This window comes from Diceros bicornis, chromosome 16 (genome assembly GCF_020826845.1).
Source record: "Diceros bicornis minor isolate mBicDic1 chromosome 16, mDicBic1.mat.cur, whole genome shotgun sequence".
Lineage (NCBI taxonomy): Eukaryota > Metazoa > Chordata > Mammalia > Perissodactyla > Rhinocerotidae > Diceros > Diceros bicornis.
In genome coordinates this window covers 26,460,457-26,474,025 of record NC_080755.1, presented here as the reverse complement: position 1 = coordinate 26,474,025, position 13,569 = coordinate 26,460,457, and the positions used below count along the sequence as shown (strand labels likewise).

Sequence of the window (13,569 nt, the reverse complement as noted above, 5' to 3'; positions counted from 1 at the left end):
ATTTATACATGCGCATACATAAAAAACTCCAGCAAACTTCATTCCAACTTTTAGGCTTCTGAATGCTAAACTACAAGAATATTTCTCCTCTTGAAATAGTATAAATAATGTCTTTTCCTTTAGGAAATGGCAGCAGTGTCAGCTTTTCTTCAGCCAGGAGCACCTAGGCCATACCCTGCACATTACATGGATACAGCAATCCAGACATACCGGGATATCTGCAAGTAGGTGACTAGAATATTTATATCCCATCCATTTAGAGGTAAATTTGATGTTCATATTGTTATTAGATATAAATGGTTCTTTGTTTTTCATGCTTTAAACTTAAATAAGCTCCCAAATCAAGTTAATATAGTCAGAGACAAGATGATCTTACATTCTCTTTCCTTTCCTATTTTGTTTGGATTTGTGGTTAGGAATTTATAATGTAATGTTGGAGTTATATGTTATATTGAGGGTGGTTTTTATTGTGGGGACATCTCTAACCTTAACTACTGTTAAGCCAGGAGTTAGCCATTTTGAATTTTCCTTGTTAAATAGACAAAACACAAAAGGTTAAATAGTAGTCCAGGAAAGAAAACGAGAAGTGTTTTGTACACATAGTGAGTTCTATTGGAACTTTATAGGAGTTGGAACTCACCACATGTCAGGAGACTATGAACCGGTCCAGAAGTGGTCAGAGGAGGTGTCATGGGATGTTTGAGGAATAGACCTTGAAAGAAAGGTGGTTGGGATTTGATAGCCATGAAGGTATTTCAGGAATTGTGATTGGCAAGAATAATGTTTTGGATGTAGCATTACTGGTAAAACGGAATAGAGCCCTGGCTAGGTTGGAAGATTTGTGTATTTGGAAAGGCGTCTTGAGAGAAATCAGCATGGGGAGCCTACAATCTCATTTATTATTGTATTTTTAAGCTGTAGTTAAGATTTATGTAGTAGTAAATGTGGAGTTGCTGAATATTTGATTAGAGCCTTGACAGAATAAAAGTTACTTTTCAGAAAGATTAATCTGACTTTTCTGTGTAGAATGGATGAGTTAGAAGACAGAGATATAGAGACAGTTTGTCTTTTATAATATTGTCGAAGTAGAAATAGTAGTAGTCTGAGCAATGTGTTTACAACACAAACAAGTGATAATAATTAACATTTATTGAGTGCTCAGCAGTTGCCACTATGCCAGAGTAATTCACACACTCATTTAATCTTTACAACAGGCCTATGAAATGGTGGGTTCTATTATTATCCCCATTTTACAGATGAGGAGACAGAATCTTAAGAGTTTAACTTGCCCAAGGGCATGCAGCTAATAAATGGGGGAGCCAGTATCAAATCCTACCTCTTCTACTTCAAGTAGTTTATTTGAGAATGTATTTGGAGATTCTGGCAGGAGATATAGCTTCCTGTGAAAGAGGAACCATTGAAGAATTCTGAAAAGGAGAGATTCAAAAGGTAGAAAAATTATGAGAGTGAGAGATCAGGGAAGTCAGAGTAGTAAAAAAGTTTCAAGAAGTTTGAGCATTCTTTCTCTGACAAGATTTTCCTCGTCTTCATGAAGCTCAGTTTGTGGAGAGATGCACATGGAATGATGCAAAAGAAAAGGGATAATACCTAGTGACCCAAGTAGCCAGATAAGCCTTGGCAATCCAGGTTTGTCCTCCTGTCCAAAACACACTATATGCTTTTTCTAAATACACCCTACTGTCATGCATTTATTTACCTTCTAGTCTTCATTCTAAGTTGGTAAGATTTATCATCAATTTAATAGATATTTTGGGATAAATTAGAAACACTACATTAATTGTACATATTAATTTTAAGAAGCTCCCTGATCTCAGAAATATTAAAATGTAAATAAATTTTCTTAAAATACGGGAAATAAACATTACTTTCGCAATGCCCTCTTCTTAGAATGCCATGTTCCACTTTTTAACTGGTGAGATCCTATTTATCCTTAAAGGATTTTCTTAAATTTCGTTTCTTTTATGAAGCTGTTCCTTCCCTCCTTTCTCTCCCCAAGTCATAATAAAAATCAATCATACCCTCTTCATTATCAGTTTTATGTCAGTTTCTGCTTTTAGATAGGGATCTTATCATAGAAATACTTGGATCCTTAGCACTTCCACTGCCTGACAAAAACGATTTTTTTAAATGTTACTTGAATAAACAAGTTAATAACGTCCTGGGCTTGGTAGCCTTGTGATTTAATAACTGACCACATGGAGAAATAGGTGAGGAATCAAACATAAATAGGTAAAACAATAGTGTTAATATTTAAGAGAATTTATAAAGTTTGCTTAAACTCTAAGAACTGAGTGTTTTTGAGCATATTATATGTGAGTAGGTGCTGGCAACTAGGAGTTAGTATTTTGTGTTCATGATGACATTCTTAGAAGTTCATAAATACTAACCATTTAAGAAAAAAACATAATTTATAGAAAGTTCATGGCAGATCACTACAGTAATTTTTGGAGGTAGTAAGTTATATTTTAAAAATATCACTGTTTAGAATGACCTTTAAGTTAGTAGTCTTTTGTTGTAGTTTTAAAATGAAACGGTATTTGATATAAGGATAGAAAGTAAAAGGAGAAAAACTTTGTTGTTATTTCCCAAGAAGGATTCCATCTTGTAATTTCACAGTAAGAATGTTTTCATTTATTTTTATTATTTTTAAGCATGAATAATTCAATTCTAGAATATTGATGGTAGTAGTCTACGAAGAAATATCAACTGATTGTGTGTTTTTACAAAGAGGATTTTACTCAGGAATCAATCAGGCAATACTGGTCCCGTGCTGTCTCTAATTGAAACATCTCAATGGTACTACCAGAGGAAGAACACCTAAATATTCCTAAAAGTAGCCAGTAAAATGAAACATAGAGTTTGCACTGAGGAAGGAGAAAGAAATATGGGTGAAATGTTTATATCCCTGTTCAAATCAAGTTTTGTTTGTTTACTAGCTGCTAGTTCAGAGATAGCAGTTAGATTCCAGCTTTTTACAGGAAATGTGATTTTGCTTTGTTATTCTTACTGTAAATTATATGATGCTAACTAAAAGTTTTGATGAGTTATGAGAATTATTCAAAGTTTTTTTTTTTATCCTTTGTGATAAGTGGAAAACGAGGACATGGAATTCTTTTTACTCGAAAACTAGAATTGGAAACTTATTAACGCATGGTTACTATGATGTACTAAGATATTATTGCAGTGCTAATTATACTTTCTTGTCTTTTTTTCTTTAGGAATATGGTATTGGCTGAAAGATGCGTATTGCTTAGTGCTGAAATCTTAAAAAGCCAAAGCAAATATTCAGAGGCTGCAGCTCTCTTAATACGGTTGACCAGTGAGGTACTGAAACTGTGTAGTATTTTTGCCTTAATTAGTATTGTTTCATAATTTTTTTAAAGTTTCTTTTTTCTTGAGAGAGTATGCAAAATATAAAATTAGAGGGGAATCTCTCTTGGGAGTTTATAACATGGCTATTTTAGTAATTTGTTGAATTAATTTTAAATGCAATATTTTATAAACTGAATTTATTTATATACAGATTTTAAGTCTACATTATTATTAACTGCAAACCTGTGTTGTGCCTCTTCTATGAATTAGGTTTTGACCTAAGCATAACAGTATTTAAAGCAATGTGCGTGTGCATCATTCCTAATATAAAAATGGTACTTAAAGAGTAATCACTCAGGAATTTTTAATCTTTTTTCACTAGTATGAACTTATTTAAAAAATCATCTTAAGCATTTAAAAAATCTATATTATAAATATTTCAAAAGAGAGAAAAAGCAATTCATTTATAGTTGCTGTTGAAGGTTTACAACAGACATTGTTACATTGACTCAGGCTTGTAAAGAATGGTAGTAATTCTTTGTAAGTATAGTTAAAGACACATTTTTTAGATGAATGCTCAAGAACAAAAGAACAAAATCAAACACCTCCTTCGTTTGCCCCTTAAGTGTTAATGTACCCTAAAGTTTTAATCCTTGGATCAGTGTACTTTTTGCCTCTACACATTTTCTGGGTGATCTGTTCACAGTCATGGTTTTCACTCTCAAGTTGTCTCCAACCTTGACCTCTCCTGAGCTGTAGATTTGTATGGTCAACTGCCTTTTAGATTTATCTACTTGAGTGTTTCCAATGCACCTGTAAGTTCACATATCAATAAGGAAGCTTAAAAACTTTGTTACATTGTAGATCTTAATACGGTCTTCAATTGTGTTATAATCAACTAGCTCCTCATTTGCTCAAGGCAGAAACTGCTTGAGATGCTCCTGTATTCTTCTATCCTGTCAGTAACACAATTGGGGGTGATTTTTTTAACTTCTTTAATGTGTTTTCTTTTTATATCTCCAAATATTCGACTTATCTCTCTCTCTTTTTTTTTTTTTTTTAACATCCCTCCTTCTACTGTCCTGCTTCATGTTTTTAATGTTCTTCTCCTGGACTGTGGCCCTTTTCCCTCTTTCTTCACTTAATTTACTAATCCTGGCATCAGTCATATCCTTCAGATAGTCATCTGCAGTAACCTAGGTTATTCTAAGTGTCTCTGTCCTGCCCTCTCTCATAATGCTGTAAGACCTGACAAGTCTTAACAAGCCTAATACTAGGCTTGGCACATGGCATATGATTTACAAATGTTTGTTGAACTGAACTATTAATTATTCTAAAAAAGCTTCTGTAGGATATAATTAATTAGGCTAAGGGATGGTGTTAAAAATGTTTAATAATTGATATGGCTTCGACACTGACCAATATGAACAATTGCCAGAGATAAACTATTTGGTATAGATAAATATAGGCTCTTGAGTGTGTTGATGTTCTGTGTTATAGTAAATCATCTTAACTTGGGTTTGAATATGTTGCTCTGTTTTTCAATCTAGGGATTATCAGTGAATGTAAAGGAATTTATGGTTTAGGAGCTTGAATAAAATTTCTTTACAGCAAATTCTTCTGTCTGCATTGTTACCTTGTTATTTTCTGTCATTGTTCTCTTCCTTTCCAACTCTTTGTTTTCACCTTTTTTATTTCCCCCAAACCTAGATGATTTATTTTGTCATGAAATTTATCATTGTCATTTATTGCTTTGGGGTGAAGGGGTGGGGGCAAGTGGTGGTACATTTCCCCAGAAATTATATTCTCAATGGGCTTTTCTGCTATACCTTTCAGATATTTCTTTGAGATAACTTGAAAGTTAAGACTGTTAGGCATAATGTGTATAAAACTGTGCTAAGAGCCGGCCCGGTGGCTTAGCGGTTAAGTGCGCGCGCTCCACTACTGGCAGCCCGGGTTCAGATCCCGGGCGCGCACCGACGCACCGCTTCTCCGGCCATGCTGAGGCTGCGTCCCACATACAGCAACTAGAGGGTGTGCAACTATGACGTACGACTATCTACTGGGGCTTTGGGGAGAAAAAAGGAGGAGGATTGGCAATGGATGTTAGCTCAGAGCCGGTCTTCCTTAGCAAAAAGAGGAGGATTAGCACGGATGTTAGCTCAGGGCTGATCTCCCTCACAAAAAAAAAAAAAAAAAAAAACTATGTTAAATTTTGACTAATTATTATATTTATTGTATGTATTTTGTTAACTAGAAAAGCTGTGTAGTACTGTGAAAAGTGCACTCGTCTTGAGGATAGGGAACTGAGTTACGTACTCTTGACATTCATGAATTGTTTTTCCTAGATTTTTGCTAATACCATTATAGTAAAAGACAGCTGTGAGGCTTAGGTGACCAGAGTTGTGCTTTGACTTTATTTTTTGGACTGCAAGTTTATGGGTGAGTGGATCTTATTCTTGTGGTATGCCCTGGGATTCTCAGCGTGGCAGAGCAAACCTAGCTTAATGATAAAACATGCCACATTTACCATGACATGGGATAGTATGTTTGAATTTGGTGCTTAAGACAGGATGCTCTTCCCGTACCTGTGTCTCTTTCTGTGTTGAACATTTATTGTGGTCTTATAGCCCTTTTTTGTCTGTTACTGCATTTAAATACTATAGCAGCAGTTTTTATAAATTTCTCCAGCTCAGGAGGAACTGTTTCTGTGGTAAATTGATCAGCTGATAGCACCTTTCCTGTTAATTTCACAGTTATGCAAAGAAAAACTCTTAGAGCCGTCCTTGAGATTTGGTTCACTTAAATTTGTGCAACTGGTACCTTTATCAACTGTGTTTTTATGGAAGTGTTTATTGAAGCCTCTACCTCAGATGATTTTTTTTCCCTGTTTTTACCCTCATATTTTAAGTTGATGTTGCCTTTTCAGCTTTTGTTAAAATTACATCTTGGTTGTGGGCAAAGTTCATAGGCTGGAGTTCTTGTTGAAGTGGTATCATGGGTTTTTTTCCCCTTTGTTCCTTATAGAGCATATATAATAGACTTGTCATATCATAGATATGAACTACCACTAAAATAAAATTTTATTCTTCACCTCATTCAAAGCCTCTGCTTTCTGGATAAAACTATCACTTTGTGAAATTCGTTTTTTCTTCTCTCAACACTGATAGCAGTTGTCTCTTCAGGGCTGTTTTTTTTGTTTCGAAGCAGTGCTTGTTCTACTTTAGGTGTCACTATAAGAGACAGGGACTATTGAAGAGCAAAGCTGCAGTGAGATATGAACGTAGAGTATTCAGCTTTGCAAATCGATTCTTTCTCAAACAGCTTTACTGGACGCAAGAGTCAAATTTTGCTTCAGCTAAATATATGCCATGGACTTCCAGATCTCTCTTGAATTGGTCAGTCCTTGAGTGTTAAATTTGAGAATGCTGAGGATTTACTCTGCTGGTTCTCAGCTGGATTGTGCATTAGAATCATTTACACACCATCAAAGATATCTAGGCCATATTCCTTATGGCCTCTTAATAAGAGTGCCCAGGTTTGCTGCCCATCTGAGTTTTGCAGTTCAGTCAAGTTTCATAGACAGTTAAAGAAATAAATATGTTTTTATGCTGTGCGTGTGCGCGTATGTGCACGCATCTTAGGAATAAACTTAAGAAATTTATAGGACTTAAAAAAAAAAACTGAAACTTGGTTGAGAAGCCTAAATAAAATTCCAAAATAGAAGAATTAGAGAGAATTACTTGTTCTAGGTATTAAAATGTATTATAAGACTACAGAAATTAAAACTGTTTACAGTGATAAGAATAGACAGACTAATGAAATAGAATGAGAATTTAAATACTACATATGATTAGATGTCATTTAAAATTAGTGGAGAGGGCCGGCCCGGTGGCTTAGCGGTTAAGTGCGCGCGCTCTGCTACCGGCAGCCTGGGTTCGGATCCCGGGCGCGCACCGACGCACTGCTTCTCTGGCCATGCTGAGGCCATGTCCCACATACAGCAACTAGAAGGATGTGCAGCTATGACGTACAACTATCTATTGGGAGGCTTTGGGGGAAAAAAAAGGAGGATTGGCAATAGATGTTAGCTCAGAGCTGGTCTTCCTCAGCAAAAAAAGAGGAGGATTAGCATGGATGTTAGCTCAGGGCTGATCTCCCTCACAAAAAATAAATAAATAAATAAAATAAAATTAGTGGAGAATGTAAATAAAATAAAATTAGTGGAGAATGTTAGGTTATTTGCTGAATGGTATGTGACATCAAACTAGCTGTTTGGAATTGGATTCCTTATCTTATTTATTACATGATAATATAATCATAGCCTGATTGTTATCATATGAAAAAATGAAATCAGAAAAACCTAGAAGAAATGTAGGAGAGCATTTTTTAAAATCTAGGAATGATAACATCTTTTTTTAGTTTGATGCAGTATCTTGAAGCCATAAAGGCAAAGATGGTATGCTTGAGTACTAAAGAGTACTCTTTCATGTCAAAATTGGGAAATACTATTTGCAAATGTATGACAAAGGCCTAATATTGATTAAGTGTACAAAGGGCTCTTACAAACCAGATAATCACAAAAACCCATTCACAGAAGGGTGTAAACAGGCAATTCACAGAAAAAGTACAAAGACCCTTAAACATATGAAAGTTTAACAGCCTTACTATTAAAGAAATGTATATTGAGGAACAAAATGTCATTTTTCTTTTATTAAAGAGGTAAAAATTTTTAAAAATGATTTTTGGCTGAGTAGAGTAGAAAACATACACTTTCATTCCCTGTTGATGAGAATATATATTGGTACTGCTTTTTTTGGTAGCAGTTTGGCTATGTCAATTAGAATTTAAAGTATATGCATAGCTTTCATTAAGTCAGTGGTTCTACTTCCAGAAATGTGTCTAATAAAAATATTTGTGTAATTACTCAGAAATGTTTATCGAAGCATTTTTTTGTAGTCACAAAAGTAGGAAGCAATATTAATTGGAGACTGTATTAATAAATTATGATACATTTATATTAAGAACACAGTGTAGCTTTAAAAGAAATGAGATGTAGATGTCTTGGAAAGATGTCCATGATATTAAGTTAAAAAAACAAGATAAAGAATACTCTGTATAATACCATTTATGTATAAAAAAGTGTGTATATTTAAAAAAAAGTCTGTATTTAACATATAAACACATATATGACATATGTATATAAAAATATGGAAAAAGAGAAATGCCACACACTAACACCAAGCTAGTAACTGTAGTTACTGCTGGCAAATCAGATGAAGCATGGGATGGGAAAGAAAGATGTTCGCTTTTTTTCTTCAAACATTTATTCTTGGGAAAAAAAGTCTATATTAGTAATTTTTTAAAAATGAAACATTTTCTATAAAATAAAACGTAAGCTCCCTAGCTCCCCCAAGTAATTTTGATACAAATCCTTGGTTAAGAACCACTTGTCAATTATATATTCCTGATTTTTCCACTTACTAGCTTTTGGATCTTGCTAGAAAAATCATTTGATCATTTAGTTTTTGTCCTGAGGGATTGAAATAGGTAATAATATCTACCATTTACTGAATGCTTTTTAGATTGTTTCCTCAGATCTGTTTCTGCTCTAATATAATTTTGTGGTTGCTACAGAGACAGTTATAATAATCAATGGTCTATGAACACTTTTTGATGTAACTATAATTTGTTGAAATTATTGCATTTAAAGTCAATGTTTTCTGTTTTCAACTTTCCCTGGGGAAAATAATGGCAGCAGAACACATGGAAGGGCATGGTAAGTTCAGCTTGAGAATAGCTGAAAACCTAGAGAAAGTTTTGTTGAAAATGTTGTTGATACTTGATCAGCAACCTTCAGTACTTTCTCAGTTATTTGTAAAGTGATGGTGGCTCTTTGAGTTGAAAGGTTGTCCTTATCGGTGAGGATGTAAATGCAGTATGTGTTTTTTGTAGACACTGTTGTAAGAGTCGAAGTGGAAACTAATTTGAGTTGTACCATTTACTAATATACTAATAGCAGGTGATAATCCTTGAAAGGGAAGCCTTCTGAACTTTTTAAGGAAAAGCAGTCATTTTGGCCCTCTTAAATTAAAGCAAAAATTGAGAATTGTTTTTAAATACAGTAAAGCTTTATAGAGGATAAAGTAGTAGATTAGATTATTTTATAAGCTACACACATTCTGTTTTATCTTTCCTGTTATCTTGGATAGATGGAAATATGCTATTGGATGTCACAGATCAATTTCAGAAGAAATTAGATTGGTGTGAATATTTTTTTTGTGCTCTGTTTTCTGGTTTATCTTTCATCAGTATACCTGTATTAAATTCCCAGTTTATATACCTTTTTTGCCATTTGAAAAGAGATTGCATTTCTTCAGAGATTTATTACATGGTGCATATCATAACCAGACATTTGGCTTTATGAAAAGCAAAAGAAAATATTTCATCGTAGAGAATTTTTTGGAGGATTTAAAAAACATTTGTGGTTATTGGAAGAAAGAGTCATCAAGATTGGACTGCCTCTTGATCTCTATCCTCAGATACTCTAAGTTAAACATTGAATATGACATGTTATTTTAAGAATGTAAATGTTTTTTCACCAATTATCTTTTTACTTTAATTTTGTGAAACTAACCTTCTTTTCTTTTAAACATTCAATATAGGATTCTGATCTTCGAAGTGCACTTCTTTTGGAACAGGCGGCACATTGCTTTATAAACATGAAGAGTCCCATGGTTAGAAAATACGCGTTTCATATGATATTGGCAGGCCATCGGTTTAGTAAAGCAGGGCAGGTGAGTGCATTTTCTTTAAAAAGAAAATAATTTGTTATAACAAATTATTTTAATTTTTATTTTTATTTATTTATTTATTTATTTATTTATTTATTTTTTGTGAGGAAGATCAGCCCTGAGCTAACATCCATACCAATCCTCTTTTTGCTGAGAAAGACTGGCCCTGAGCTAACATCTATTGCCAATCCTCCTCCTTTTTTTCCCTTTTCCCCCCCAAAGCCCCAGTAGATAGTTGTATGTCATAGTTGCACATCCTTCTAGTTGCTGTTTGTGGGATGCCACCTCAGCATGGCTGGACAAGTGGTGCGTCAGTGCCCTCCTGGGATCCGAACCTGGGCTGCCGGTAGCAAAGTGTGTGCACTTAACCGCTAATCAGCGGGGCTGCCCCGTGTTATAATTTATTTTATAAATGTATGTCATTTCTCTATTTTTTATGATTTGAAGTTAATCCTAAAAATGGAAATAAATTGTTCCGAGGTAATGTGCTATATTGGTAAGGGCATGAGATTTGGATATTTACAAATCTGAGTTTCAATCTTGATCTTTTGCTCACAACTTTGGACAAGTTACTTCTGTGAGCCTCTATTTTTAAATTTATAAAATTTGGAATTTTGCCGAAGTTTTTGTGAGGTTAAACCAAATCATATATATGAAGGGCCAGATATACTGAATGCAATTTTAACTATTCTTAACAGCGGTTGAACTCTCCCTACTTCAGCTCTGGTCTTCTCTTGTCTCTCAGAGTGCCTTATGATGGTATGTACTTATTATTTAATGAGTGGAAATCTTCTGTCTCTTGTTCTGGGAAGCAGTTGGGTTGGAGAGATCTTTATTAATTTAGAGAGATTTCTCCAGCCCCAGTTGTCCCTTTAAGCATTAGTTGGAGCTTTGCTGGAGGCAAAGTGGTAGCAGCAGTGAGATCGTGGTTTACTGTAAATATAGATAGAAGTGTGGATTGAATAATCATCTCTAGATTCCAGGGGCTATACTAGATGCTGAACATACATCCATAAAACTGGCATGGTCTTTCTCTAAAGGAGCTTTTTATCTAGTGGGGGGCGGGGTATTAGAATTTTTTTAATTTAGTTAATATGAATTTTTATGAACATATTTAAATTTCTCCAAGTCTGTGCTAACCAAAACATGCCAGTGTTTTAAACTGTATGTTATTTCAAAAGTACAAAGAAATAAAGGTATTCAAAAATTACTCTCAATTTCATGTAAAAATGCTATAATTTTTAACATTTTTTTTTTAAATTTTATTTATTTATTTTTTCCCGCAAAGCCCCAGTAGATAGTTGTATGTCATAGCTGCACATCCTTCTAGTTGCTGTATGTGGGACGCAGCCTCAGCATGGCCAGAGAAGCGGTGCGTCGGTGCACGCCCGGGATCCGAACCCGGGCGGCCAGCAGCGGAGCGCACGCACTTAACTGCTAAGCCATGGGGCCGGCCCAAAAATGCTATAATTTTTAAAAACCAACATTTCAAGATTGGGTTCCTCCCTCTGTTTTTAGAAACTGGCAAGTTACAAAATACGTGAACTTGCTTTATGTTAAATACAAAACTGTAAAAATATTTATAAAATTAAATGTCTTTTTATAATAATTTATGTACCCCATGAATATAAATTTCTCAGGCTCTAAAGTGTGGGGAAAAAAATTAAAAACTATAGCTATCATTTTTCATAGCCCTTCTTCCTAGTAAGTACAAATGTATCTGAAACATGTTATCCCATTTTTTAATCTTTGCTTAAAAGTGTTCTATTAAAAATTTACAAAATGTATTATAAGCATGTGATTTCCTTTGCTTAGAAGGAAAATTATATGCCCCATTAGGAATAGTCCATTGTCTCTTATTAAAAATGTCATCCTTTTTCCACACCTTTGTCCACTTTTGTGAATGGTTTCATTTGTGAGAATGATGATGTCATTGGAACTGGAAACAGCGGCTTGTATTTACCTTCTGAAATTATAGGGTATATTGCTTCTAGGAGATGTGTAGCAAGTTAAAAATGCTACATTTGTGGTAGGTTGAGGTACATTTGCTATTTAGTGTAATTATCATCTCGAACTGTGGTTATCTCATGGGGTTCATGAGTCCAGTGTAGCTGGTTTTGCTCTTTCTTGACCACTCTTTGTACCCCGAACTCTGGAAATCTCTTTCTCGAACAGTATGTAGAATCCTGAAAACATGATAAGAAATGCAGATCTATTAGAAAAGCAAATAACATATCCTATTGAAGTTGGTCAATAACAGTATCTTATGTGAAAGAATAGGACATATAGAGCTCACACAATTCAGATTGAGGCCAAGTTGTTTCTGAGAAGCACCAACTTTTCATGACATTTCCATTAAAAACCAGGTGCATGTGTTGGCAGGGATGAATGTGGACGATAGAGGAGATTATGTATATATTATTGCCATTTCTCAGTCCTCACTGATTGAGAGTTCATGCTGCATTGCTTATCTTATCCTCAGAAATTTTTATAGTTCAGTTTTTTTTTCATTAAGAATATCGATAAGTAGAGCCAGCCCTGGTGGCCTAGCGGCTCCACTTCGGTGGCCCGGGTTTGGTTCCCGGGTGTGGAACCATACCACTCGTGTGTCAGAAGCCGTGCTGTAGTGGTGGCTCACATAGAACTAGAAGAGCTTAGAACTAAAATATACAACTGTATACTGGGGCTTTGGGGAGAAAAAAAAAATAAGCGAGAGAAACATTGGTAATAGATGTTAGCTCAGAGCGAATTTTTCCCAGCCAAAAAAATCAATAAGTAAAAGGCATTTAAAAATAAAGAGAACTAGCATTATAAAAGATTAAAATCAGTGAAAAAAAACAAGTAAGTGCTGGAGAAGGCGTATGTGTTTGTGTCCAGTATACCCTGGACAGTCTTTCTATTCTTACTTTAAAAGGCAGACTTTAAATCCTTGTTACCTTTTAACTCTCTTTAGATGCTTTTCTAAGAAATCCTCAAAAATGCACCTGAACTTGACACTTAGACACATTCAGCTGTTTCTCTGTATCTCAGTTTTTAAGATTCAGTATCTGTGTTCCCTTACTAAATGCAGTATGAAGATTAGCGTTTTTTTTTAAGGAACGTTGCTTAAAAGATATTTTGAAACAATCTCAAACTTACAGAAAAGTTACAAGTACAGTTGAGAAACCTTTTTTTACCTGAGTTATTTGAGAGTTAAGTTGTCACCTGGTGCCCCATTACCCCCAAGTATCTTAGGACATATTTCCTATTTCCTAAAAACAAGAATGTTTCTCCTGTATAACCATAATACAACAATGAAAATCAAGAACTTAGTACTAATACAATACTACTATCCAATCCTCAGAGCCCATTCAAGTTTGGACAGTTGTCCCATAAATGTCCTTTATATCAAAAGGATCCTGTTCAGACGAATTCTTTCACTTTCGTGACCTTGACACTTTTG

The 13,569-nt window shown here is 34.6% G+C and overlaps 1 protein-coding gene across 4 annotated transcripts in view; it reads left to right on the top strand.

Moving 5' to 3' along the window:
* The window catches only part of TRAPPC8 (trafficking protein particle complex subunit 8), an 86,155-nt gene that overhangs the window by 27,963 nt on the left and 44,623 nt on the right, over window positions 1-13,569 (top strand). For all 4 annotated transcript variants that reach the window (XM_058556946.1, XM_058556947.1, XM_058556945.1 and 1 more), the window contains exons 10-12: window positions 124-224; window positions 3,240-3,345; window positions 9,999-10,130. In XM_058556946.1, coding sequence (XP_058412929.1) covers window positions 124-224; window positions 3,240-3,345; window positions 9,999-10,130 — 339 coding nt within the window. The remainder of the gene's footprint in view (window positions 1-123; window positions 225-3,239; window positions 3,346-9,998; window positions 10,131-13,569) is intronic.